Here is a 27,760-nt window from a genome sequence, read left to right as displayed (position 1 = left end):
TTTGTTTCGTTTTGTTTTAACTCAAGAAAGGGCTTTTATTATTTTTAACTCACTTCCTAGGAAGTTAATTTTTAAAACACTCTTATGGAGTTTGTCCATCCCTTGTGCTACATTCAGAGACAATGATCCAACCCAAAGGCTCAGTGATGGGGTGAGCACGGGCAATGAAGCCGGGCCCGCCTTTGAGCTCTGCGAGCGGGGAGCGTGTCCCTGGAACCCCTACCCTCCAAGGCCCCAGTGCAGAGAGGCTCAGGGAAAACGTGCTGATCCGTGAATGGCCTCCCATGAACTCTATAAAAGTGTTCTTAAGAACAGTACCGAATTATTGTTTAAGCCCTGGGTTACAATGCCTTAGTGCAGAGGAGCAGGGAGAAATGTGGACCCAGTGACAACTGGCCGTGTTCTGCTCAGAGCCTTAAATAAACATAGACACTATATTACAGATGCACGTGCCGGTGCAAGACATGCCGTGTGCAGCAGATGGGCACGCACGGGCGTGCGTGCACGGAGAGGCGATGTACAGCCACAGGCACAGACACACGCGGGACGCGGCCTTCCTCCAGCCGCACCTCCTTCCCTTCCGAAGAGAGTACTCCCGCAACAGGAACCCCGTGAGGGCGACTGAAATCCTGCGTCTGGCCCATGTTTTCAGGGCAGGTATTTGAGTCCTGCTTTATTTTCCGTTGGGGGTCAGTCTCTTCAGCATTTGGTCAGTCAAGGCCAAGCCAGCCAGCCAGGCACTGATCCCAGAGAGAAGTCGGCTCCAGCTCTGAGCAGGCGGGATGACAACTGTCCTGGGGCGAGCCAGCGACAAAAGGCCCACCTCTCCGCGGCCACCTGCCAGCGTGCACACCCCACCAGGGTTCCTGCTCTAGCGAGGCCTCCAACCTGGGCAGTTGGTCCTTCATCATTGGAACACGAGGGCAGCTTCCAGGACCAGATGGGGAGGCCGGTGCTGGATCGAAGACTGGATTTCAGTTACTTCAGCATCTGCAAGGTCACAGCCCTGTGAGTCCAGGGCCCTCGGTCGATGTCAGCCCTGGTATCTCTGGCAGCCACAGCTCTGGGGAGCCACGGGGGGAGGGAGGGAGGCGGGCAGGGAAGGGTGGTGCTCCTGGTTCGGGCCTCTGCTCAAAGCCTCACTCAGCCCATCCTCCAGAGTGTGAAACACAATCCGGGAAGGCCAGTCCAATCCACTTGGCTGCCAAGTGATGGTGGGTATGCTGGGAACCACCCAAAGCTGGAGGAAAGCTCGATACGTGTTCCCAGGCAGAGCTTTGCACCTGCCTCCCCCACCAAGTTACCAAAAAAAAGATAACAGAAACGGAATCTGGATTCTCCAATACTGGCCCCCGTCCCAGTGAGGCCCAGGAATACCCACCAAGGGCTCAGAGCCTCCACGTCAGTGTTCTCAGTAGACAAGAGCTCTGGCAGCGCCCCCCTGAGGAGGGCAGGGTACACCCCTCCTTGTGCAGGTGGCAGCTGAGCCACGCCCGCCCGGCCTCTGCAGTGGTAGCAAACAAGGCTTCCACCTGCCATCTTGGTTTCCTGCCTCCTGCCCCTGGGCCTTGCCAACCAGCCGGTGAGGTTTCTAAGGCACCACGGCACCCAGTTTCCCCAAAGAATGGGTCCCACCAGGGAGAGCCAGGACGAAACAAAAGGCTCTGTGGGAGCCCTACCCCCCCCCAAACCCCAGGTGACACACATTCCGATCCTGTCCCTGGACACGCACTTGCGGAGGTCATGCAGCACGACAGGGGAGGAGGGCCGGGAGAGGGGCCGCAGTCCCCAGCCCCCTGCCCGCAGCGCCGGCTGTTGGCAGGAGGGCAGTGGGCCTTTGGAGGCGCAGGATGAGCGTGCTGCCGGGCGGCCCTGGGCGCATGCAGGGGCTCAGGACGCAGCCTCATCTTCTTGGACGCCGGGGAGCTCCGGGCTTTTGCCTCCTTCACCACACCCGTCTTTCCTGTTCAGGGGACACCAGAGGCAGAGGGACCTCAGGGGTCAGAACATGCATGCACGAGGACACTCACACACACAGGCATTTATATCCACATCTCTCAAATCCCCCCTCACCTACTTTCTAAGCTCATCTCAGTCTCACCCTCCCGCACTGTGGTCCCTTGCTGGTTTCCTCACCCCTAGTCTCAGCCCACAACCCTCCATGGCTCCCTACTGCCTGGAGACGAAGTCTAGATTTCCCAGCCTGGCTTCCGGAGCCTCTCCAGGTCTGACCTTCCTGAGCTGACTTCCCTGCATCCTCAAGGACCAGCCAGGTCACAGGCCTCCTAGGTTGGCCTAGATCAGCCCCCATGGTCCTGGGTCGAAGGGCTTTGGTTTTGCATTTTCTCTTCTTTGTTCACAGGACAGATTCTACCTGTCGGTCTCAGGATTCTGTCACATATCCAGTAGATTCCTGCATCTGCTTTTTTCCCCTAAGACCTTTTTTTTTAAAACATGATCAATGAGTGGATTTTGATACCTTTAAAAAGGATCCCATTTAAATCTACTGTAGAGTTTCAACAATTATCCCGAAGCATAAAAAACAGAGACAATCAAGGACAAATGTTGGGACTCTGATGAGGTAAAACCTGCTTTTCAAAATTAAACTTGAGTCACAGAACTATAGAATGTTATAGCTGGGAAGTATTAAGCCCAATCCCTTCACAGTCCAGATGAAGGAACTGACCTGTCTCCCCATTAATATGTCCATGAAAGGACAACGATTGCCTTGTTCAGTTGTACTCTTGATGCCCAGCCCTGTGCCCTGCGTGGATGCGTCCCTGGCCTGTGACTGGCCTGAACCACCACTAGGGGGCGCCGGGTCACAGACACTGAGCTGGAGACCAGACGTCCAGGTTCGCGCCTCGTGGTCCTAGTTTCTGCCTGTTGTCCCCGGCATAGTTAGTAATAGCTTCCCCTTTCGCTCTCCAGAGTGGCTCTATTTGGACACAGAATATGTGGTCCCCTACACTATGCCCAATTCCAGCATCGCAGCCCGCAGATCTAAAAGAGCCCAGGGAACCCCTTCCCTAGGCCTGGCCACCTCACAGAAGAGACAGGGAACAGGAAGTAAGCTTTGGACAGTCGAGGCCTCTCCCAGGCCCCAGAGCTCACCCCACTTAGGCCAGGGAGTCTGTCAAGAGGAGGGCAAGAGGTTGGCACATGGACCTCCCTGGGTGCAAGCAACCTCTGGCAGGGAGCAGACACCAGCTTGTCCACTATGATGGGACCCCGTACGTCTGAAGAGGGTGGTCTCACACAGACGAAACCCACATCTGGGCCCCTGGACGGCACAAGTGAAACTGCTCCTTCCCCAGAGGCCGACGTACCTGGACGGCGGCCGCCGCTCACCTCCCAGGGAGGCACATCTCCTCCGCAGAGCGGGCTGGCTGGCACAGCCCCTCTGTCCCGCAGCTCCCTTCGCAGGCTAGAGGAAGGCGACCCAAGTCCCAGGACCACAGTCTGGTCCAGGACCCCCTTACTGTTTTCTCTCTGCAGGTCTGTGCGCAAACTCCAGCAGGCCTTGTCAGCATCCCAAACTTTTATTTCAGTGGAAGAAGGTGGAAACGCTGAGGGCAAGGCTCACAGAGGTCTGGGGAACTGCTTTTCTGCCCTCCCCCGGGAGGTGGCGAATGTACCTGCCGGGCTCTCAGGCGGGAGCCTGCAGCACTGGGGGTTCCTCTTCCCTGGCCCATCATCGTAGTCACCAGCCTGCCTGTCCTTACTCGCTGAGCAAGCATTTACGAAGTGCTGACTGGGTGCACGGCCTCGGCAATGGCCGGATGTACAACACAGGCCACTCAGGAAGGCAGCTGACCCACCCCGCCCCCAGACCAGGAAGAGTCAGCAGAAGTGTCCCTCCCTCCACACACAGACCAACGTTCTACAAAGAGGTCTGCCTGCAAACCTCGACTAGGCTGCCGTGGGCTGAGAACAGAGGTGCAGACAGGGCCCTGCTCTGAGGCCTGGCCGAGTCCCCAGGCTCCGGGCTCAGCCTGCACAGCCTGGTGATGCTGAGAGTGAGGGGAGGGGCCACAGGCCTCACCCCACCGCAGGGAGCACCCTGCAGGCCTCAGCCCACCAGTACTTACGACAATAAGCTTTCCGGGGCAGACATGGATCGCTCCTCCCTCCGCGCCTGGGGCTCAAACGGGTTCCCAAAGGAACGCTTTCTCAGCATGGACTTAACCAGGATCTGGGGAAGACACATCAGCGTGAGGGACACAGGCCCCGGGTTCCCAGACGCACTGGCAGCCTCCACCCTGCCTCCCGGACGGGGAGGCTGCTGGGTGAGCCCTGCTGAAGCTCCCTTTCCTTGGGCAGAGCAAGGAAGAACATCCCAAGCAGAAGAAATGGCAAGAGCACGGAGGGGAGGTGGTTGAGGGTGAATTCCGGGAACGGCGAGGAGCCCGGTGCATCTGGTGCATGGCGGGCACAGAGGCCAGGAACAGACCAGGAAGGGTCTGGAATGCCAGGCTGAGGGCATGGGGAGTGCAATTAGGAAATGCCTTCTGGCTACACAGAAAGGATGGAGTCGAGAAGAGGCTGTCCCAGGGGCCAGAGAGGAGCTGCGCAGTGGCCTGGGGGGGTGCCAGGAGGGGACAGGCTGCTGTGCCCGTGCTCTCTGACTTTGTCCCTCCTCCCGCTACAAGGACAGCTCCATCCTCCTGCCCACACGCACGCAAATTCTCACACACCAGCATAGCATCGGGGTGCCTTCACTTCTTCCCTCCTTCCTTCTTCCTTCCAACAGAAAGTATTTACTGAGCGCCTACATATGCCAGACACTATTCGAGGCACCGGGACCACAATGAGACAAAAATTCTTGCCCTCATAGAGTTTATATTCTAGTTGCGGGGACAGGCAATAAATAAGACAGATCAGTAGAATATATGTTAGTTAGTGGTAAGGGCTCAGGAGGAAAAAATAAAACAAGGAAGGGGGATAAGGTATGACAAAGAGGAGGTTGGAATCTTTGATAAGGGGCCGGGAAGGTTCACTCACTTCTCACTGAGAAGGTGACTGTGGAGTGAAGACCTGAAGGGATGAGGAAGCGGTCCTGCGGACATCTGGGCCAGAGGACCCCAGGCGGAGGGAAGGGATGTTCAAAGGCACTGGGGCGGCAGCTTCCGTGGCAGGTGGTCGGAGTGAACGGAGGGAGGAGAGGAGGTGGGCAGGGGAAAGGGGGGCAGGCAGGCCAGGCAGGGTCCGGCAGGCAGTCAGGCGCGGCTCTTACTCTGAGCTGAGAAGGGACATGACCAGGTCACTGGACCACCCTGGCTGCTGAGTTGAGTGTTAACTGTAGTGGGGGCAAGCATGGAGGAAGGGCAGGGGGACAACCTGGGAGGCGATTCCAGTGGTTTAGAAAAGAGAGTATGGTGGTTAAGACCAGGGAAGTGGAAATAGGGACCCTACGGGAGCTGACAATTCCAGGGACCCCACACAGCCCTGGAGCTCTGTAGAGCACAGGACTTTAGCCCGCTGGCCCTACTGGACCCAGTAGGGAGGCATGAAGTGCACAGGCCAGACCCCATGCCAGGCACAGGCCCCAGCTCGCTCTCCTGGCCTTGTGCTCACCCCGACTCACTGTGAAACCTCAGCGCAGGGAAAGCCATGGCTCTCAGTGTCCCCCCCACAAAAAAACAGATGGCCATCAGGGGCTACGTTAATAACTTCCAACTGTTAACGTGGTAGATGTCCAGAGGAGGATGCGAAAAGCTGGAACATGAGAGGAGAGCGGAGGGAGCACACAGGTGGCGTCTGCCTGACATGCGGGGGCCCCGGGACCACGTCTCCAAATCAAAGGCAACCTAGGCCTTTTCCCTGTCATGTCCTTGGCACCTAGTCCAGTGCCTGGAAAATAGCAGAAGTTCAATAAACGTTAGGAAGGAAGAAAGAGAGGGAGAGAGGGAGGAAGGAAGGAAATGCTTCTCCTGTCGGTCGTGGTGAATGTTGACACTCAGTGAGGGCAGTATACTTAAATCATTCGCTCTCCTCGCCACACCTCCTGGTCTCCCTCCCACGAGGCTGAATAATGTGACCTTGTTCCTGTGGGCCTCTAGCGGAACGGTGGCCTCAGGGGCCCAGCATTGGGGCTGGCCAACCAGGAAGCCCTCTGCCCCCCACAGGGCCCAGCACAGAGCTAGTCTTGGGCGGGAGCCTCGCCTCCCCCTCCGGCCCTCCCAGGAGTCGGCGCCTTCCACCCCCATCCTCTTACCACCGTGGTCCAGCTGGGGATGAGCTTGACTGAGTTCTTCACCTCCTCCTCGGTCACCTCCACCGCGGTGCAGTGCTCCTCCTCCGAGGGAAGGGGCTCCTCCCCATTCTTGGTCACCCAGGGATGCAACTGTGGAGCAGAGGGCAGGGAGGGTCAGGGCCACAGGTGACAGACATCGGCGAGCAAGGGACCCAGGCATTCCACCAGCAGTCGCCTTGAGGGTCCAAAGCCCAAAAACCCCAAACCCCAACCCAATACACAGATGTCCCCGGTGTAAGGTTCCCCAGAAGGGGAAACCGAGGCCTGTTTTCTGTGGCCCAGCCCAGCCCAGCACCTCTGGTTCCCCAACCTTGATGTCTGGCACCCCAATTCTTGTTTCAGGGTTCTTGTCTAGCATCTTCAGGATTAAGTCCTTGAGCTCTTCGCTGACCTTTGGCCTAAAGAAGGGGAAGGAAGGAGACGAGGGAGAGACAGCTGATGGTCCTTTGCTTCCCACCTCTCCATCCCACCGTGCTCCAGGCTTCCCTGATCAGTGCACACCAGGGCAGAGACACCGCCGACCCTCCTTCTCAGAGAGCAGGAGGGACACCCCCAACGGTACCAGGGTGGAAGGAGAGAGTTCCAGAACAAGCATATGGATATCCTTCTCCCCTGAGTACGAAGTAAAGCAGTCTCCCTCAGGGGGCAGAGGTCACAGACACAAACGGGGTCCCATGGGTGCTGGACACCCCCTGGGAGGCAGAGATGGCAAGGATAATGTGAGAAGAGTTGCTTTATGGGACCCCCAAGAGGCCTTCGCCCCCACTCACCATCTTATCTTCTCCTCCGCCTGGGAGGCGGCCAGGGAAGATACCCATTTGACAGAGGAGGAAACCGAGGCTCACCGCCACCCAGAAGAGGGAGGGCAGGGGTGAGACTCAGGGGGAGGAGAGCAGGACTCAGCCCCACATCAGCTTCGACTGTCTCTGCTTAAACTTCAGGCTTCGTTGCTACTTCAATTCTTGGGAGAAGGAACCTACTCTCAGGGCTATGACCTTGGCTCCCTCTGCTGTCCTAGACACTTAATCCCTTTTCAAACTCCTGGGCTGGGGAGAAGGATATACCGCGGTGGGGGGGGGGGCGGGGGGAGGAAGGCTGGGAGACAGGCAGTCACGGGAAAGGGGAGGAAGCCAGTGCCGTGGGGATGGCGGCAGGGAGCGGGGAGCTGGCGGCAGGTGAGCAGGTGGGGGGACCCAGGGGTCCCTGAATGCCCGGGCCAGGGCGTGCCTCTTCTTGTGGGCTTTGGGAAGCCTTGGAAAAACTTTCAGCAGGCGGCGTAGTGAGATCTGTTGCACTTCATCAGGGTCACTCTGGCCTGACTGCGTTAGTTGGACAAGGCAGAGGCTTGGACAAGGCAGAGGCCTGAACTAGGCAGGGGGTGCCGTTGGCAATGGAACCAAGAGAAATGTCAGAGATGGACTCAGCACGGCTTGGGGCCGGACAGGAAATGGGTGCGAGGGGCAGGGACACCGAGGACAACTCCCAGGTTGGTTTCTGACCTGGGCACTCTGCACAGATGGTAAAAGGGCCCTGAAAAGTGAGGCGCTAGGGGACTCCGGCTGGCTGCCATGGTAGCTGGCATCATAATCGGAAGAACTGTGGATGGGTGGGGAGGCCTCTCCAAACAGTCCTTCTGGGCTCAGAGACCTCAGTCACAAAGGAAGGGGCAAGGGGGAGGGAGTGGCTTCAAATCCCAGACCCACTGAGCCTCCACTTTTCCATCTGTGAAACGGGGGAGCGCACTAGCATCGTGAAGCTCCCCCACCCCGTGTGGAGAAGGTGGAGGTTCCCCGCGGGTGCAGGGTCTGCATGGGGTTGATGCCACTGGCCTCCTGGAGGCCTTCAGTGAAGCAGCAGGATGAATGTGTGACCTGGGGTCATCCCTGCCCCACTCCCAGCCTCAGAGTTCCCATCTGTTCAATGAGATCCAACCCAGATGTCTGAGACCCCGCTCACATCTCCCTCCATTTGTACCCAGGGAGCAGCACCCCAACCTCCAGATCTGCAGGCTGGGGTGGGGCCCGGAAAGGACAAAAGCTCTGCTAAAACCCAGACATGCCTCCCTGGGGGTGGGCGGGGCCCGTGGTGGACAACTCACTCCTCCGGGAACACGATGGCCTCATTCTTGATCTTGCGGTGCAGGGCCAGGATGAAATCATCGATGAATGGGCACTGCGGTGGGGAGAGACAAAGGATGCGGGGCCCAGCGCCTCAGCTCGCTGGGGGCAGCTCCGGGCTCCTCGTGAGATGGGGGGGACCTCGTCTAACTTGTTCAGGTCCTAGCCCACAGGAGATGCTCAACAAACGTGGGCTGAATGAGTGCATGACAACCACTCGCAGCAAGGCCTGCACTGCCGGGGCCTGACGTTTGGGAACATGTCCCCTGAGATTCCCTCCTGTGCCTCAGCACGGTCCCTGGAGTGGGAGCACCTGCGGACGGGGATCTCGGCACGTCAAGGTTGGGTGTCCGGCCTGACCCAGAGCAGAGGTCAAGGACAATTTGTTGAATGAATGAATGAGTGGATATGTGAATGAATGAATGGCACCATCTACACCTCCCTTGGGATGTCTGCTGTCCCAGGACTCCTGCACATGAATCCATCCCCCCAAGGGGACACGAGGAGAACAGCAAAGTCCCTTTTCCTTCCGTCTTCTTTGAGCTGGGTGGGCTCTTTCAAAAGTCACTTTACTTAAGGACACAAAGGCAGGGCCTGCATCTGTCATGCGTCCTGGCCCATGGTGCCCAGCCCATGGTGCCAGGGCTGCCCCAGCTCTGCCAGCCCACCCAGCACTCACCTTCCCGTAGACAAAGCAGTACAGCGTGACCCCTGTGGCCCACACGTCCAAGGCCTAGAAAGAAACAGCTCATATCAGTCCCCCAAAAGGAATTGACACCCTTTGGTCACCCAGCTTCAGTGGGCCATGGGAGAGGGCAAGTGGGGAACCTCCTTCCTCAGTCATGTATTCACTCAACAAACACTCCCAGGCCCCTGTTCCATGCTGGACCCTGTGCTGAGCACTGGGGACACAGGGACAGCCAGACCAGGGCCCTTGCTGTCAAGGGTTTCCAAGTCTCCTTGGAATGGGCCCAAACCAGACATGTTTCCAGCTCAACAGGTACAAAACCCCCTTCATCTACAGGGTCGCGTTTGCTGTACGCACGACACAGACGCACCCCAGAAACAACAGTATATGTTGAACTTATACTCGCTAAACCAGCTCTGGCTTCTAGAAGTCATCCCTCTTCCTGATGATCCACTGGAAAAGCCACCATCCACTTTCTTTCCGACACCAGAACAGCCCCTGGCCCTCAGCTACCTCCACAACCCCTTGGGGCTTTCCTGTGCCCTTGAATGTTCCCTCTCTCTACAAGTTCCTCCTCTGGAACCCCACCTCCTCTCCTGGTATCCACTTTCTCTCTTATGTGAATGATTCTTAAATCTCTGCCTCCGTATTCCTGCCACAGATGCCTCATCTGAATCCAATCAGGGAACACCAGACAAACGCAAACTGACACCATCCTACAAAATAACAGGACTGTTCTCTTCAAAAATGTCAAGGCCAAGCCACTTTTCCAGATTAAAGGACCCCAAAGAGACGTGACAAGTGAATGCAGTGACTGACCCTGAATCAGATCCTGGACCAGAAAAAGAAAAGGCATTAAAGGACAGTATGGGGACAACTGATGAAATCTGAATAAGGTCGATTAGATAACAGTCTTTTATCGATGATAAATGTCCTAACTTTGATAACTGTACTGAGGTTATGTAAGAGAATGTCCTTGTTCTCAGAAAATATCTCCAGAAGTATTTAGTGATAAAGGGGCATAATGTCTCCAACTTCTATAAATATAGGGAGAGACAGTGAAAAGGTAAATGGGACAAAATGTCAATAAGTGGTGAATCTGAATAAAAGATATAGGGGAGTTTTTTGTATTATTCTTGCAATTTTTCTGTAAATTTGGAATTATATCAAAATTAAAAGTTAAAAAAAAAAAATCTCTACCTACAGCCATCTCCTGAGCTCCACACTCACACACGTGTCCAAGTGCCTCTCGACCATTTCCTCCATGGCAGGACCACAGTGGGGCAGCCAATACTTCACAGTGTAGAGCAGGATGTGCCCGGGGACACACAGAACCACAGTCCCTGCTCAGAAAGCTTTGCCACTGCCTCTGTCACTTAGGACAAAGCCCAGACCCTTAGGACTTCCAGACCCTTTAAACTCTGCCCAAGCCCCGCTGTGCCCCTCAGTTCTCTTGTCTGTTCTCTGGGCTCCACCTCCTGCTCAAATTCTCCCCATTCTTCAAGGCCTAGTTCAAAGGCTGCCATATCCAAGAAGTCAGGGGAACCTCTGATGTCCCCCCAGACACGAGCTCTCCTGCCCTGGCACCATGACCAGAAGGGCAGGGAGCTGGGCCGTCCAGGCTCCGTCTGTTCCACAGCCCAGCCCAGAACTCAGCACAGAGCAGCTGGCAGGAAGTACCTGCAGGGAAGACTTGGGGCCGTTTTGCTGGAGAATGAGAGGAGGCCCAAGTTGGGGGAGTTTGTCGGACTCCAGAAGGAGGCAAACGTGAGGGAGGGGACCATGTTCGGTCCCTCCTGAGACATGAGGACCCTGGCACGCTCAGGTTGGAAATGGGACCCCGTGGCATGTACTCCCACCCCTCCACCTGAACCCCAGCCCAGCCCGGGTCCTGGGAGCCACCTTGCCACTGAAGCTCTGGCCGGACTCAGAAATGGCCTCGGGGGCCATGAACGCCGGGGTCCCGGCCGTGCTGGACAGCCGAGCGTCGTTCCCCTCAAACTGGTTGCTGACGCCGAAGTCGGCGATCTTCACGTGCCCGTCGTCCCCCAGGAGCAGGTTGGATGGCTTGATGTCCCTGTGGATGATCTTCTGGTAGTGCACTGCAGAGAGAGGCAGCTCGAGCGCTGGCCTGGGGCCCTGCCGCCCAGACCCCCCACCTGCTCTCGCCTGGCCGTGGAGGCTGCTTCAAACTCCAGGAGAGAAGGAGCTGGGACTTCCTGTCCTCCGCACACATGCAGCTCTCGAGGACCTCGGAAGAGGACTTCAGGGCCCCCTGCTCAGCTATGCAGTGAAGACACTAACCTAGGCTGTTAGTAAGAGAGCCAGGACTGGACTCTTAGGAATCTTTGGACCCCAAGTCCAGTGCTCTCTCCATGGCAATCAAGGCACCTGCCACTGAGGGTGGACGTCAGAGGAAACTGGGGGAAGGGGTCCTCCATAGGCCATTCCTGGCCCTCCCATGTGAGTGTTGTCTACAGGCTTGAAGCCCATCAAAATCTTTCCCCAGTTCCATCCCCCCACCCAGCCTGTCACAGCTGTCCCTGTTCCTCGGACTGAGGGTGGGATTGTGGGGTATCCTGCCAAGGTACCGCCTCAGCCCTAGGGACTCTGGGCTGATGCGGTTTTGGAGAGGGAGGGCACCCCAGGCCTTGGGACTGCCGGGATGAATGTGGCCGGGGTAAGGGTCTGCCCTCTCTAGTAGGCTGAGCGCCCACCCTGCTTCCTGGGTCCAGCACTGCCAGGAAGAGACGGGCAGCTCAGGCTGAGACGGCCAGGGATGTCCCAGCAGAGAAAAGACACTGACCTCATCCCACAGCCATCCACTTATGGGCTCCCTGCTCAACAAATACGTTCCCCTGGACCAACAGACCCCAGGATGTTGGAGAGGAGGGAAGATGGAACGGGAAGGAGGGAAGGGGAGGGGGAAGGAGAAGGAGAGGAAGGCTGGGGGCAGAGGGAGTGAGCATCATATATTAATAAGAATAACAACAGGACCCATGGCCCTATAGCGATTGCCTCCTATGTGCCAGGTACACACAAAGCATTTGACACACACCCATCAGAACACAGAGGCTCAGGAGGCTGTGTATTTGACCATGGAAAGTGGGCTCAGATTCTTATCTCAAACCCTGGCATCTCCCTTGAACTCCCAGCTCTTTATCCACATGGATATCCCATAGACATCTCAACATATACCTCAGTATTTGTCAATCACATATTTAATTGAGAACTTGATTTCTCTTGTCTGCAACCCCCGCCCCCCCCGCCCCCCCCTCCCCCCGCCTAAACACACACACACACCACCACCACCAGACAAACAGAACAGAAAAGCTCTGCTCCTCTTCTAGTCTTTCCCATTCAGTTAATGGCCATATTATCAGCTGCTCAGGCCACAAATCTCAACTGCTCTCTCCTTCAGACCCCACATCCAATTCAGCAACACGTTCTAAGGACTGGACCTCTGAGATATATTCCAGATCCGACTGCTTCTCCTACCTGCATGGCGGCACTTGCCCCGTCTGTAAGAATCAGGCCTGAGCCTCCCCGACCACAGGGCCTTCCCCGGGCAGCCTCAGCTCTCCCTTCTGGGGGCCAGAATCACAAGGCGGGTCTTCAGCACTGGGTGCCACCATTTGTCAGCCTGTCCAGTCCCTGGTGCTGACCGGGTCACTCCAGAAAGCCCTTCATCATGGTTAGCTGGGTCTTGATGAGGCTTTACCCAAGAGCCAGATGGGATTAGCTTGTTTTTTCTGCTTTTTTGTTTTGTTTTTTTTTTGCAGGGAGAGAGGATGGGAGACAACAGGCCCAGGACAAGAAGTGGGTGGAAGCCGAGCTGGTATAGGGTTGTGTCTGCTGCCGACCACACCAGGGTGAAATGCCCCCTTCTCACACCTCTAGGCCCTTGTTAGGGACTTTCTGCAAAGCCCTCCCCTCTCTGTGCCTCAGTTTCCCCATAGGTACAAAGACAGCATTAAAATGAAGGCACTGGAGTGGCTCAAATGAGATAAAGACATTCACTGCAGGTCAAACCTCAGCTGGTCCTCACCTGTCCCCCTAGGGAGAGAATATGCTTCTGATAAACCAAGCTGAGATTTCAGAGGGATGGGCTGTGCCCCACTCCCCAAACCAGGCCAGAACCCTAGGTGCCTGCAGGCCCTCTTCTCCCCATGACCAGTTAGTCACCCAATGCTGCCCACCCCACCTCGTTCACATATGCTCCCCGCTGCCACTGCCCTAATCCAGGCCTCACCATCTGTCAGTTGGGCTGTAGAACCAGCCTCCTCCCTGACCAGCTGGTGGCCTCTTGCCCTCCATCCAGCCACCATACGCTGCCAGACAGAGCTTTCCAATACACAAATCCTATCACTCCCCTCCCCTGCTCGAAGCCCTCAGGGGCTCACAAGGCTGAGAGGATAAAGTCATGAAAGTCCTCTATGGAGGCATTCCCAGCCCTCCCGTGCAGCCTGGACAGTGTTTACAGCACCGCCTTTCCCTAACCCTGGCTCCCAGGTTGGACTTAACCAAATTGAACTTCTCAAATAGTACTCCCCTCTGTGCCGCTGTCATGCAGTTCTCTCTGCCTGGTGTACTCCCTCCCACCATGCCTCAAACTGGCCAACGAACTCCTACTCATCTTTCAGGACCCTGCTCATAAGTGGCCTCCTCCAGGAAGCCACCCCTGGTCCCTTAGTGCTCTGACAGCCCCTGTGCCTCCCCAGCCTTGGCAGGCACTGCTTAGGTTCCCGTCCCTCCCACTAGGCTGCAAGATCCTTGAGATCACTTCTGGGTCTTTGGCATCTGCACGCCCCCAGCTGGCACTTAGTAGGTACTCGTAAATGGATAAATGAATGAATAAATGAATTCCACAGATGATAGAGGCTAAACTAACATCCTCCCTTCTGAGCTCTCATCACCTTAGGGCCCCTCACAGTAAACCGACTCTGCTACCACCCACCGGCTCCATGCCAGGACAGACTCTTCCTCGAGCCGCTGGACATAAATTCCTTCCCACAGCTCTCGAGGCCCAGTGGAGAGGCTAAGCTTGTCTAAGAATTCAGCAGAGGTGAGATACATGCTGAACATCCAAGGCGCAGGCCGACGCGGTGACGACCAGGCGCCGAGAAGGATCTAGCGCATGCCCAGTGAAGTCTGCCGCCACCCTACCTGTTCAGGGCGTTTCGGCCCCGCCCACAGGCCCATTTCCCCACCCCCAACTAAAGATGATTGGTAGATCAGCACTGATTGACAGGAACTGCTCAGAGCCTGCTCAGCCTGGGCTCCATCTCCTCTTGTGTCCCCTCCACTCCCCCCGGGTCTCCAGCCCCAGGGGGGCAGGCAGCCCCTCACTCACAGTACTCAAGACCCAGGATGATGTCCCTCAGGTAGAGACGAGCTTGCTCCTCGGGGAAGGGCTTGTCGCAGGGCACTTCCATGACCGGCCTATGGGGAGGGCGGGGAGGAGGGATGTTTAGCCGGAATCAGGATGAGTAAAGGCAGATGTCAGGTGGAGGGGAACAGGGGCTGGGCCGTACAGACCCCTCGGGACCTTTTGGGAGCCCTCTATGCTCGTACGGGTCCCTAAAACCCAAGATAGTAGCTTCTTTTCCCATATAATGAAAATTTGAAAACACGCATAGACGCAAATATCCCTTTTCAATCACTACAATTTCAAATTAGCTTTATCTTAATTTCTGATTGGCTTGATATTCCTTCTTCTAAGTACTTAATTATCTATAATCAAGCAGTTGTGAAGATGCCATTTAGGGCAGTGTTTTCAAACTGTAGGTCCAGGACCAAGAAGGTCATGAAGTCAATTCGGTGGATGCCTACTGCTTTTTTTTTTTTTCCTAATGAAGTAGAATATATCAGAGTATATCACATGTAATACACTGTTTTATAAAACTTTGGTTTCAATTACAGATATGGATGGCAAGGTAAAACTTGTATTTCTTACTTTGAATGGAGGTCAAAAATGCTGAAAGCCCCTGAGTCTAAAAAGGACACCACTCCCTGCCCCTTCCCCAAATTGGTCTTTAGGTAGCCTCCCAGGCAGAGAGACAAGTCACAGCCTGTATTCAAGGCCTTGGCAGTTAGGGCCCCCAGTCCACCCAGCCCCGTGCCCTTTACTGCATGTCTGCTGTTCTGCACATACCCTGAGAAGGTCAGACAAGGCAAACATGAGTTACAACCCTAGATTTCATCAGTGACTTGTTGTGTGACTTTGGGCAAGCCACTTACCCTCTCTGAACCTCAGCTTCCCTTCTTGTAAATGGGAGTGAATGGGGTCCCAGCCACCCAACTCACAAACTTGTAAAACTGAAAGAACTCTTTGTGATTTGAATACAGATGAGAGTTGTGTTCCATCTCTATACTTTTGCTGGAGAAATATTCCTTTCTTCTCCCTCTTCTCCATCAAAATCTTCTTTCCAGTTCTTCAAGGCCTGGCTCGAAACCCACCCCCTCTTCCTGAGGCCTCCCTGGCTATTCCAGTCTCACTGACCCCACCGGCCTTCAAAGAATCATCCTCTTGGTCTTTCGTTCTGCCCCCACTTCCCAACCCAGACCACAGCTCCCTAAGGACAGAGCCTGGACCTCTTTTTTTCACTAGAGTAGCTGACCCCAGGACTAGGGATACAGGGAGGGAAAGGAAGACTTGACCTGCCTGATCGGGATGGGAAACTCACCCCTTTCTCAGGAGGTCAAACACTGAAAGAAAAGAGAAGAAAAGAAGAGTAGGTAAGGTGCAGCCAGGCTGAAAAAACAGCCGATGCCAAGGTTCCTCCCTGTTCTGGAGGGTGGGAGAGGGGGCAGGCATCCAGGCATACTTGAGGGAGGGATAGGACAGGGGTCCCAGGGTATCAGAGGAAGTAAATGAGAGTGGGTCGACTATGAACCTGCCTCACTAGATTCTCAGATGCCAAGTGAGGACCATCAACATAGACCCCTTTTATAGGGGGGAAACTGAACCTCAGAGAAGGGGCAGGAATTTTCTTACAGGTCATAGCAGATAGGCAGGTAGGAGAGGGAGTGGAGGCTAAAGACTTGGCCTCTGATTCCTAAGCCAGTGTTCCTTCTGGCCCATTCCCTGAGAGCCGCTAAGCCCAGCCCTGAATCAGGCACCAAGGACTTAAGTAATAACAACAGCATACTATTACTAATAATAGCTAATGTGTCTTGTATATAATAACTCACTTACTTCTCACATCAACACTGTGAGGTAGATACCATTATTATCCCCATTTTACAGGTGAGGAAACTGAGGCACAGAGTTATCAGATGGGGTCTGGGAACCCACATCACATAGCCTACTTCCTGTATCTATCTGATCCACCATCTCTCCGATCAGTGGAGTGGGGGCTTGGGAATATTTGTTGAATCTAACTGGATATTCTGAGCCTGGCTCAGCAGGGCTGGGCAAGAGAATCTGGGCCTTGAGAACATGTGTTTCCTCCCTGCCCCCAGGAGGTCAGTGCGTTGCACACGGCCCAGCTGAACGTCAAGTGTGTCCCCAGGGAGCACTCAGACCCACCGGGGTAAGCTGCTTTGGGGATGAGCTGGGTCACTCACCTAAATAGAGATTGTCCTCAGCTGGGTCATCCAGGACCTGGTGAGAGGGAGCAGACGTGAGGGTGAGTCTTGGGGAGTTATGGGGTGGGCATCCCAGGCTTCCTCATCCTCACCAGCCCCAGGACGCGTAGTGTGCTCCGCAGCCACCCTGGACGATGGAGCAGGAACTATGCAGGCACCAGGCAGATGAGGCCTCAGAAGTCACTGGCCCCGACGCGGGTTCACCGCATAGCACCCAGCCCCTCTTCCCCTCCTGCCTCCCTCGCTTCTTGCCTCTGGGGCAGCTCGTCCCCCTCCATGAGAACTTGAGAACATCCCAGACCAGCCTGAACTGACCCCAGAAGCCTCCCGGCAGTCCCCACCCCAGTTCTGGCCCTGCCCTTGGCATATTTCCCTCAGCAGGACCCCTGGGTCCGTGCCAAGCGCCCCCTGCACCAGAGGCTACTCCACAGGCTTCACTGACTCACCACCTACCTCGATCAGCTTGACCACATTCACGTGGTCCAGCTTCTTCAAGATGGCAATCTCCTGGTACACCCGCTCCAGGGGCAGCAGCTGCTTGGCTGGTCCTCCCTGGGCAGCCTGGGACCCTCTAGGGGGAGGGCGACCTGTGACCAGGAAGGGGGGTCCAGCCAGTTGCAGAAGGCTGGGCCTCACCACGGCCCTGCGACCCGCCTCAAGCAGGAATCTTGCAAGACCATGGCCTTGGCCTCAACCCCCAAGCACAGTCCCACCACCAGGCCTTTGCTCACGCTCTCCCTGTCTACCCCCAGTCCTAACAAAAACCAGCCTCCGAGGTCTCCTCCTCCTATGCCCCCAGGCCAGGAGCTCCCAAGCCCAGGACCGGACAGATACGTACGTGGAAAGCCATACTGCTTCAGTAACTTCTTCTTGGAAAGAACTTTCATTGCCTGAGGAGGGAGGGGCAGACATGTCACTTGTGTGAAGCCACCAGGGGTTAGAACAGGCTGGTTACATGTGGACTGAGGTCCAGAAAGGCACACGAGCATCTGCCACTGGCACTGAGGCTATGGACTGGCTGCAGTTACGCTGGGTTAGGAGGTAGCCATACCTGAACCTAGGCCTTACCCCTATTCCCCCCAACAAGCCTTTCTAGAGCTCTCCCCTTGGAGGCATCCCGCCTCTGCTTGCATATTCCCAGGGTCAAGAAGCTCATTCCCGAGAATTCCCTGGTGGTCCAGTGGTTAAGAATCTGCCTTCTGATGCAGAGGACGTGGGTTCGATCCTTGGTCAGAGAACTAAGATCCCACATGCCGCGGGGCAATGAAGCCCACGCACCACAACTAAAGAGCCTGCATGCCGCAACTAGAGGGAGCTCACTCCGTTCACAGGCAGCCTTGTCCTCTGTCTTAGCCCAGCTTCTGCCCACCCCCCAGCCTCCTAGGGCCCAGCTCCTAGGGCCCAGCCTCCTAGGGCCCAGCTATCCCCAGACTCACATAGTGCCTGTCTTCACTTTCGTTGTAGGCCAGCCTCACCACGCCGTAGGCACCCTGCAGATAGACACAGGTCAGCCCCCACTGGACAGGACAGCCTCCCCCAGGACTAGCCCAGGAGAAGGAGAGCCTGAACGGCTCCAGCCCCCTCCTCCCGCTTCCCATCTCCACCCCTGCCACCAGTGGGCATAAATTTCAGGCGGGCAGGGAGAGGGCTCCTATGCCCTGGTCACTGCCCCTGCCGGGCTCAACACAGCTCGATGCCTTCCCCAGTCCCTTCCATCAAAAACTCTGGGGAGGGGACTTCCTTGGTGGCGCAGTGGTTAAGAATCTGCCTGCCAATGCAGGGGACACAGGTTCGAGCGCTTGTCTGGGAAGATCCCACATGCCGCGGAGCAACTAAGCCCATGCGCCACAACTACGCAGCCTGCTCTCTAGAGCCCGCGAGCCACAACTACTGAATCCGTGTGCCACAGCTACTGAAGCCCACGTGCCTAGAACCCATGTTCCACATTAAGAGAAACCACCGCAATGAGAAGCCCGCGCACCACGACGAAGAGTAGCCCCCGCTCACCGCAACTAGAGAAAGCCCGCGTGCAGCATCGAAGACCCAACACAGCCAAAAACAAATAAATAAATAAATTTATAAAAAAACAAAAAACAAAAAAACTCTGGGGAGTCAGGAATCAGGAGTCATCTCCCACCCCCCACCCCAGGTGTTTCCTATAGAGGACAAAACTTTCCTCATTTCCAGGCTAGGACCTTCTTGGCCCAGCCTCACATTCCCAGAGGAGGAGAGGGGATTTTGCCAAGCAGAGGATCTGGACAGGCTGCCTCCGCAAATCCCCCATACAAGTTCCCACTGCTCCTGGCCTGCCCCCAGGCCTACCTTGCCAATCTCACTCTGCAGCTTGTACTGGTTCAGCTGCACACAGTCCTGGTGGGGGAGAGAGAGAGGACATCAGGTAAAGCTTGACCCAGAAGCAGCACTGCCCCCACTCCAGGAGCACGTCCAGGGCCCCATCCTGGCCCCAGGCCCCTTGCTCCCAGACCCTGGGTCTCACCAACCTTTCAAGTTTACATAGGCAAGTGAGGTGGTGCCAATGCCAAAAGTGACGCCGAAAGTGACAAGGAGACTTGGACAATGTTTGAAAACATGAATGGTGAACCACGCCTATGCTTTGCTCCCTAGGAAGTGGTGGAAAAAATGCACTGATTCCTACCTGGATGCTGGGGGCTGGGAGACCCTGATGGGAGAAACCCATGAGCAAGTATTTCCAGAAGCAGCTGAATGAGGAGACTGCATGGACAAGAAAGATGAGGAGAGCCTTGGGGACAGGAGACCAGAGCCCTGGCTCAGGCGTGAAAAGCTCAGCTTCTGAAGCCTGTAGATTGCTCGTACTTGGGTTCCCTTTCAGATCTAAGTGGCAAGGACAGAGCCCAGAGGCTGGTAGCATGCTGGCAGCTTCTGAGTCAGAGCAGACTCTAAGAGGCAGGATTAGAGGTGGAAGGCTCAAGCTGGGGAAGACTTGGGGGACAGGAGGACACACTGTCTATCTCCAAATCTCTAAGAGGACTTCTTGGGGGAACAAGGGAGGGACCTATTTCCTAGGCCTGGACTGGGGGTGGGAATGGTGAGACTTACAGGAGGCAGCAATTGGCTCAGATGAAGTTCCCCTGGGTGGGAAGAGACCAGGTAGTGAGGTAGTGAGCTCCTCAGCTCTGGGGGTATGCAAACCAAAGGCTAGACAGCTGTGTGGCAGGGATAGGAACTGCAAAGGGTCTTCACTGAAGACTACTGAAAAGCTTGTGGGCACCCCCTAGCTCTGCCCCACCAACCTCTGCGTCTGAGATGGCCACGTGGTGGGACTCGATGGTGGGCCTGCGCCACGCCCGTGGGGAGATGTGGCTGGTAGGCCCTGTGGCGTAAGGCCCAGCCTGGGCCTCCAGGCAGCTCCCCGCTGGCCGCTCCTGCAGGGAGAACTTCCTAGCCGAGAGGCTGGGCCGGGCGGCGGGGCATCTTGAAGTACCGCCGGGGATCACGGAGGCAGCTCTGGCCCGTGATGGAGGGTCCACACAGTTCCTGGTGGGCTCTGGGCTGCCATCCGTCTCCTCCAAGTGGGCCACATCCATGGCTGCCACTCGCTCCACCAACTCTGCCCGAGGGTCCTGGCAGCAGACCGCTGGGCCCCCCTCCATTGCCACAGTCAGGGGGTTCCTCTGTGCAGCCTTATTGGGAACCTGAGAAAAGAGGGCAGAGAAGCCTTCAATCCTGGCCACAGAGCAAGGAGGTCAGATTTCCAGGCCCTTCTCCCATCGTAGCCACAAACTGTGAGTCCCACCTCCATGTCTTTACCTGGCCTGTTCCCTCTGCCTGGGTTGCCAGCATCCAAACTCAGGTCTCCCTACTAACTAAAGGAATTCCAGGAACTCATCTGGCTCTGCTGCACACCAGCCCTCTAGACCTCAGTGTCCGCATCTGTAAAACAGGCACAGTCACATCAGCCTTCCTGGCTTCACAGGGAAGCAGGGAGAATCTGATATTCTGGAGTCAGGACAGACAGACATGGGCAGAACACTGGAGGCCCAGCAGTACTGGGAGAAACAGAGCCCCAGGTCAGCTCAGGCCTCCATCCAGCAGACAGCCCAGTGACTCACAGCCCCACCCCCTGACAACAGAGCATTCCAATGCTGCTGCTGTTGCTGCCTGGAAGCTGAGCTGGGCTCCTGATTCTCCAGGCACCCCCCTCCACCCGTCACTGCTTCCAGGAAGACTTCCCTGGGTCTCCAGCCTCTCCCACCCGTCTCACCTCCTCCAGGAGACCTCTCCAGGGCCACAGGGCAAGTCTCCCATTGCTCCCTTCCCTGCCTTAGCAGAGCCGGCAACCCAGGACAGAGTCCTTTAGAGGAGGGGGCTGCTACTTTGGTGATTGTGAAGAGAGACTTCACTGCACTTATTTCTCCTGGTTTTTCCTTCCAGTTTATTCATGTGGCTAAAATGTTCCCCACATCTGTTCAGGCTGAGATGCTCCCCCTGGCCTGGCCTTATATCCACCCTGGCCCTATTGCAGTCTGAGCCCCCATCTAGTCTCCAGGCCAAGGACTAACTCCAGCTTGAACCCCAAACCAGCCTCCAACATCCAGCCCCAGCCCTCACACTCGACTACAACTCTGGGCTGAAACCTGACCCAGGGCTGAACCCTGATACTCAGGCTGGGACTCCATTTCTGCCCCAGGCTGAGCACTGGCCCCACCCCACTCGATGCCCCTCCCCTTTCCTGGACCAGACTCCGCATCTTCTCAGGAAAAGGAAGTAAGTGGACTCCTGACCCTCTGCCCTTCCTGTCTGGTGGTAACTTGCTCTGTCACCACACAACAATTTTGAGAACATGGTCTCCGTTACACCCCTTATTCCCCCATCACCTTGCTTTGACAGATGTCAAGGAGGCAGGGTTCACTGGAGTCCACTGGCCACAGAGGAGCCTGGGCTGGGTTCCAGTCCTGCCTGCCAACCTACTGTGGGCCCTGGGCAGCTCCTTCCTGACTCTGAGCCTCAGTCTCCCCATCTGTACCACAGATGCAGGACCTTCCCAGATTCCTAGGGCCACAGCAAAACTTGGAGATGGATTGTGGGTAAGGGTGTGGTCCAGACCCCCTGTGCCTGGCACACAGTGTATTGTATGAGTGGAAGCCTGGTGGAGCTGATGTTGGCATGCAGAAAGGAAGGGAGAAGGGGATTTAGACTGGCAACAGGAAAAGACATGGACACTGGACCTAAAGGAGTGAGAGGAGTGGGGGTTGGTGAGGCTAGAGCATCAGGGAGGCCTCCCTGGAAGAGGTGAGAGTGGCAAGTAGGAGTAGAACATTGGGGAGGACTCTCTGAAGTAGGTGAGGAAGGGAGTAGGGCTGGAGCATCATGGAGGCCTCCTTGGAGGAGGTGGAATGGGATTAGAGCATCAGGGAGGCTTTGGGAACCAGATGGCTGCAGGAAGGAAGAAGCCAAGGCTAAAGGGAGCCCTACAAGCCTGGCCCACCCTGTAGGTGGCTCACCCTGCCGCCCCTCCCCCTCACTCTGTAGGCCCTTTTTCTCCCACCAGAATATAAACTCCACAGGTTAGGGTTCTTGTCTGCCTCGTCTCCATAAGATTACTGGCGTCAGCAGCAGTGCCTGGCACAGAGTAGCAGTAAATATTTTTTGAATGAATGAGTGGTTGCCATAGTGATCATTACAGTCCTGGCCCCATTAGACAGACGGAAAAGCAGAGAGGGGAGAGGAGACCCCAAGGAGCCTAAGCCCCAGCCCATGGCAGGGAACGAATGGCAGTGTGCGGAACTCCTGTCCTCTTGTCCACAGCAGTGACCGAGGGGACTGAGAGTCACCACAGGCAGAGGCCACAGGCTGCCCTAGCCCATCAAATTTGCGTAAGATTTCCCTGAGGCTGTTACCCCAGCCACAGGCCATCCTCCTTCAACTCTCTTTCCCTCTTTTCTCAGATTGGGAAAGTAGGGCCCAGCAAGGGGCAGGGATGGGTCTGAGGTCACACAGCAGGTCAGGGCAGAGCCTTCCTGCTCCAGTTTGGGGCCCTGTTACCTGGTTGAGGACCCAGGCTCTGAAGCCAGGCTGCCAGGCTACGCTCCTTCCTGGCCATGTGCCCATGGGCAGGTGACTGCACTCTGCCTGGGTTTTCCCCATCTGCAGAATGAGGTTAACAGCAGTATCACCCGCCCGCGGGGCTGTGAAAAGGAGTGAACACCCTTCCCGGGCTCAGAACCAGCCCTGCCACTAACGAAGCCCCGTAAAACGGAGTTGTGCTGCTGTTGTTGTGATTGCCTGAGACACGCGGTGGCCCAGATGGATGCGCGGGCGGCACAAGACAGCTGTGAGGGCTGACGTCAGGCCCTCCGCCCTCCCTCCCGCCTGGATCAAATTCAGGTGACTAAGCACGTCTGTGCAGGAGGCGCCCCGGGGAGGCCCCAGGTTCCTGCCTCGTGTCCAGGCGACAGGGCCGTGTGTCCGCGTGAGAGAATACGTGTAAGCAGGGCTGTAGGCTCGGGGTGACAGCGTGTGTGGGGGGTGGGGGGCGGGGGCGGCGGAACACACACAGGAGGGCATCTGCACGGAAACAAAAATCTATGGGTGTGGTCTATACTCGTGGATAAGTGTGTTCACGTGCATTGTGTGCCTTTAGGTCTTTGTGTATGTGTGCCCCAGAATGGGGGGTGGGGCCTGCGCCCCCGGGGGCCATAGGAACCTGATCCCACAGAGTCACGTTTGAACTTCCCACGTGGTCAACAGTCTACCAGCCTGGGGCTGCCTGCTGGGCTGGGCTGTGTGTCTTGGGCAGGACCCACCCCTCTCCGGAGGCTCACCCAGGGGGTCTCTCAAGGCCCTCCCTAAGCTGAGGCCTCCGTGCACACTACGTAGAAACTGACTCAGCAGGTGGCTGGGAGCCACGTGGGCAAATAGAAGGACAGACAGGCTGGCACCCAGGCCCAGGGCAGAGCAAGGACTCCTATGGGCATGGGGAGCCTCCCAGGGACCAGCCTGGTCCGCAGCCGAGAATGGCCAGGCTCAGGCCCTCCCTCACTGAAAACTGCCACCCCAGTCTGTCCTCCCAGCCTGTGGCTGTGCTGTCTGGACAAATCACTGAACTTCTTGGAGCCTCAGCTTGCTCATCTGCGAATTGCACAGATAGCCACCGTCGTGCTGCCTCCCAGGGCTATGGGAGGAAATGCATGAGACTGTGAACGTTGAAGCGGATTGTGCCTGAGCGACGTGGAGCTGGGACGAGTCTGTGGCACAGCTACCGAGGGCGAGCCCTGACGTACATACAAAGCACAGCCCCACATCTGCCCCCGCTCCCAGGTGGCCTGGCGCATTACCCCCTCAGGCTTCTCCTCCCAGGCTATGTCCCTCATCCGCAGGTGTCTGGCTATTCCCAAGGGATGCAGACCCAGGCTCCAGACCCTGCCTGGCCAGGCGTCCCCCTCAGGATGTGCCTCATCACCTGGGTCCCTCGGAGGAGGCCCAGCGCAGGACAGGGCAGGGGTATCCTGCTCTCATCCACGCTGCTTCAAGCAGCCCCTCCTGGGATGACTTCAGGGACTAGTCAGGCCGCACCCTGAGTTCTGGAAGGCTGCTGGGAACCTCAGGGCAAGGCTGAGCAGGGGACCAGCTATCATCTAGGCAAGACAAGCTGTGGCCCTGGCTGGCAGAGGGCAGGCCAGAAGGGAAAGCTGTAAGGAGGTGGTCCAGTCACCCGGGCCAGACACAGAAAGTGGCCTTGACATCACTGGGCTGCCTCACAGGAGCCATGTTTATGCTCCTGACAAGTGTCTGGATGGCCCTGGCAACGGGTGGCCTCTGTGGCTCCCACCCCCACCCGGGATGACTCAGTCCCCTCGAGGGAGGCCCAGGCGTCTGGTGCCAAGTCATGCTCGAGGACGCCTGCTGTGACGACGCGCCCAGCCCCCCCCCACTCCCAGGGAGGCCCCAGGCACCGAGATGGGCTCTGTGCCTGATTCAGCACGGCAGCCCTCAGCACATCCTGAGCGCCCTTGGCTGGTGGTCTCCAGGCCTCCCCCTCTCCCTCTGCCCCTCCGCATCCTCCATACCAGGTCTGCGCCTCCTCCCCTCCTGTTCCCTGGCAGCTCGCTTCCAACGAGGCTCCAATTCAACTCAGCATCTCCCCGAGGCTGCTCTTCCTCCTCTGTCCCCATTGCTGAGACGAGTGCCCCCCCCCACCAGTTCTCCCAGCCCAGAAACCCAGGAGCCCTCCTTATCAGCCATCTTTTCCCTTTTGCCCATCCTTATCCCCCCTAACCCCACACTTACTCTCCACTCTGGCTGCAAGTCCCAAACTGCAGACTCTGTTCTGCTGCCAGGCCTTTGTCCAAGCTGTGCCTTCTGCCAGAACACACCTCCCTCTCCTTTGCTGCTGGAGGGCAGTTCAGACATCTCCTTCCTGATCTCCCCACTGCTGTGCTGGATGAGGTCACTGAGCCCAACTCCTTAAAAAGTCCAGACGCAGACCTCCACTTTCCTTCCCCTCTGTTTCCGCCACACAGGCCACCCGCCTCCAGGCTCACACCCCAACCCCACCACACCCCATCCTCCAGACCAGTTCCTAGAGGGAATATTCCTAACATGCAAATTTGGTCTCAGTTCTTCCAGACCTGGCCTTCTGGGATCTTGGAATCTGGAGGACAGAAGAGCAGGAGACCTAGACTCAGACTGGGGCTCACAGGCTGGGGGGCAGCCAGGGACACAGACTTCTGGGACGCAAACCCAGAGTCATTCATTCATGCAAGAAAAACTCATTAAGCACCTGCTGTATGTGCCCAGGCACTGTGCTAGGTGCCAGGAAATAAAGCAGCGAACCAAAAAGACCAAGTCCCTGCTCTGATGAAGTTTAATTTCTAGTGGGGCAAGAAGCAACAAACAAGAAAGCCAGGAATTAATAGACGGTATGTCAAACAGTACATGCTATGGAGAAGAAATACAATCGTGTCAGGGGAATCAAGAGTGAGGCACTGGGGGGTGCTATTTATACAGGGCAATCAGGAAAGGCCTTTCTGATGCAGGATTTGAGCAGAATCTGAAGGAAGTGAGGGAGCGAACAGTGTGGACATCTGGGGAGGGCATTTTAGGCACAGCAACCGCAAAGGCTGTGAGATGAGACGGTGCTTGCGCTGTTTGAGGAACAGCAAGGAGGCCGATGTCACCAGAGTGGGGTGTCCACGTGTGAGAGGTACCTGATGGCAAGCAGAGTTACACCTGGATGACAAGGCCCAGTCATTCACTGTGCCTGGCCTCAGGGATGGCTTCCTGGAGGAGGTGGCATTTAAGCTCTTTCATGATTGCTGAGTATGGGTTTCAGAGGAGAGGACAGAAGTTCACACTGTGCATGACAGAGAGCCACTTCCTGGCTGGGGCTCAGGGCTTGGCTTTGGGGGTCTTTTTGGATAGAGACCAGGAGGCCTCGAAAGCCAGAGGAAGGTTTTGAGTAGGGGAGTGACTCGATTTGGATGAGGTTTTAAAAAACGATCCCTCTGCCTTCTGTGGGGACTGAGGGTAAGAGGCCAAGGAAGGGGCAGGAGTCCCCGGAGTCTGTGGGCCTAGGACTCGGTCTGGCACACAGTGGGCGCTCAGTCTGTATGCACTGAAGGAGGGAGTGAGGGCTGTGGGGGCAGCCAGTGCACACTCAAGGACACAAGCTGTGTGCTCCTCCCACCCCCCCCCCCCCGCCCACTTGGCAGATATACAGCCCCATAGGAGCCCACCGAGGCACAGTCCTGTGACCCGGGACGCAGCCTTCTCTACACACCCCTGCACCCTCAAGATACACACAAACACACACACACACACACACCCCACTCCCGGAGCAAGCGCACGCCGATGTCCGCGTGACCCGCCCGCACACACCACTCCATCCTGTAATGCACACAGGCACACTCCTGTGCCCACGTGACACACGCACACCCGCCTCCAAACACCACACACAGGTCCCTGTGCACGTGTGCACCCTCCGAGCCACCAGTTCTGTGCCTGTCGGGCCGCCGAAACCGCAGCATCCACCTCCGCCGCCCCCTTCCACCCCCGCCCCAACCAGGGAGGAGTGCGCAGCTAAAGCCACGAGCGTCGCATCTGTCCCATTCATCCCGCCGCCCCAGCTCCAGCACGAAAACTCGGAGGTAGGCAGTGTGGGAGAAGCGCTCCGCGCAGATCCACACGTGGGTTCACCTGTCTGGGCCCACTCCGCATAGACACGGCCTCCCACCAAGAGCTGGGGCGGGGGTAGTGCGCCCAGTATGGAGGCGGTCCCGCAGACCAGAGCTGGGAAAGGGACGCAGACGGCGGGGCGCCCTCATAGATGCGGTCCCGGATGCCGGCGCAGACAGAAGCAGGCTCCGGGAGGCACCTCATAGACTGGGCCCCGCAGACCGAAGGGGGAGGATCCCCTCATGGACTAGTTCTCGGTTGTCCTCGTAGACGCAGACCATCCTTCTCGCCTGCAGGCTCCGAGCAGACGTTCAGGCGTTCGTCCCCTCCCGCTCCCCTGCCCCGGCCCCCTCCCAGCCGACCCCTACCTCGGCGCCCAGCGACAGTCTCCGCGGCCCTGAGGATGGTCAGGCTCGCTCCCGCGGCGCGCACCCCGCCCCGCCCGCCTATCCAGGGCCGAGATCACCAAGCTCAGACCGCCGGCCCCTGGGCTCCAAGCGGCGCTCGCTCCCCAGCCAGCCGCCGCGCTCGGCGCGCGCTCATTGGCCTGGACGCGCGGCCCCCCTCCGGCGCCGCCCAATCAGAGCCCAGGACTCCCGCCCGGCTCCTGGAAGGGAGGGGCCGCGGCGGGCGGTGGCTCTGGAGGGGTACCTTCCCCTGCGGCTGGACCGGCCTCGTCACGCCCCCATCGTCCCGCGGCAGGGTACCTGGGGTTCCCTGAAATCCCTCCAGGCCGCGGCCTGGGCCCCTAAGCTGGGCCTGGAGGGTACGGTTGCTTCCCCCCCAAAACCCTTTGTCCCCCAACCATCTCGGCCTGGCAGGGGCAAGGGCGCACCCCCTGCCCCCGGAGTGGGGGGCGGGGATGAGGCGCAGTGAGTACTAGGGGAGGGGCGAAGCGAGATCAGCAAAGAGATGGGGCCCGGGCCCGGGGCCAGGGAGGAAGGCCTTGCATGG

At 57.2% G+C, this 27,760-nt stretch overlaps 1 protein-coding gene across 5 annotated transcripts; it reads right to left on the bottom strand.

Moving 5' to 3' along the window:
* On the bottom strand, positions 1–27,316 carry CAMKK1 (calcium/calmodulin dependent protein kinase kinase 1). 5 transcript variants are annotated; one of them, XR_009006452.1, is made up of 17 exons: positions 24,920–25,129; positions 19,924–20,325; positions 18,974–19,021; positions 18,088–18,141; positions 17,490–17,541; positions 17,105–17,238; positions 16,631–16,667; positions 15,748–15,769; positions 14,415–14,503; positions 10,964–11,163; positions 9,053–9,106; positions 8,355–8,428; positions 6,567–6,654; positions 6,218–6,346; positions 4,092–4,195; positions 1,733–1,963; positions 1–990 (listed from the first exon to the last, which is right to left on the bottom strand). XR_009006452.1 is itself a non-coding variant. In XM_007177431.2 (17 exons), exons 2-17 carry the CDS (start codon positions 20,471–20,473, stop codon positions 1,891–1,893), a joined length of 1,593 nt encoding a protein of 530 aa, XP_007177493.1. In that variant the 5' UTR covers positions 20,474–20,563; positions 27,175–27,316; the 3' UTR covers positions 1–1,890. The 5 variants fall into 5 exon arrangements, 4 of the variants coding, with proteins under 4 accessions (XP_007177493.1, XP_057393032.1, XP_007177494.1 ...); XM_007177431.2 differs by lacking the exon at positions 24,920–25,129 and adding exons at positions 20,441–20,563; positions 27,175–27,316 and having other exon boundaries at positions 1–1,963; XM_057537049.1 differs by adding an exon at positions 20,441–20,563 and having other exon boundaries at positions 1–1,963; positions 24,920–25,059.
* Positions 27,317–27,760: the final 444 nt, after the last annotated feature.

This window comes from Balaenoptera acutorostrata, chromosome 20 (genome assembly GCF_949987535.1).
Source record: "Balaenoptera acutorostrata chromosome 20, mBalAcu1.1, whole genome shotgun sequence".
NCBI lineage: Eukaryota > Metazoa > Chordata > Mammalia > Artiodactyla > Balaenopteridae > Balaenoptera > Balaenoptera acutorostrata.
The sequence above is the reverse complement of the archived record's forward strand: the minus strand, read 5'-3'. Positions and strand labels throughout refer to the sequence as shown.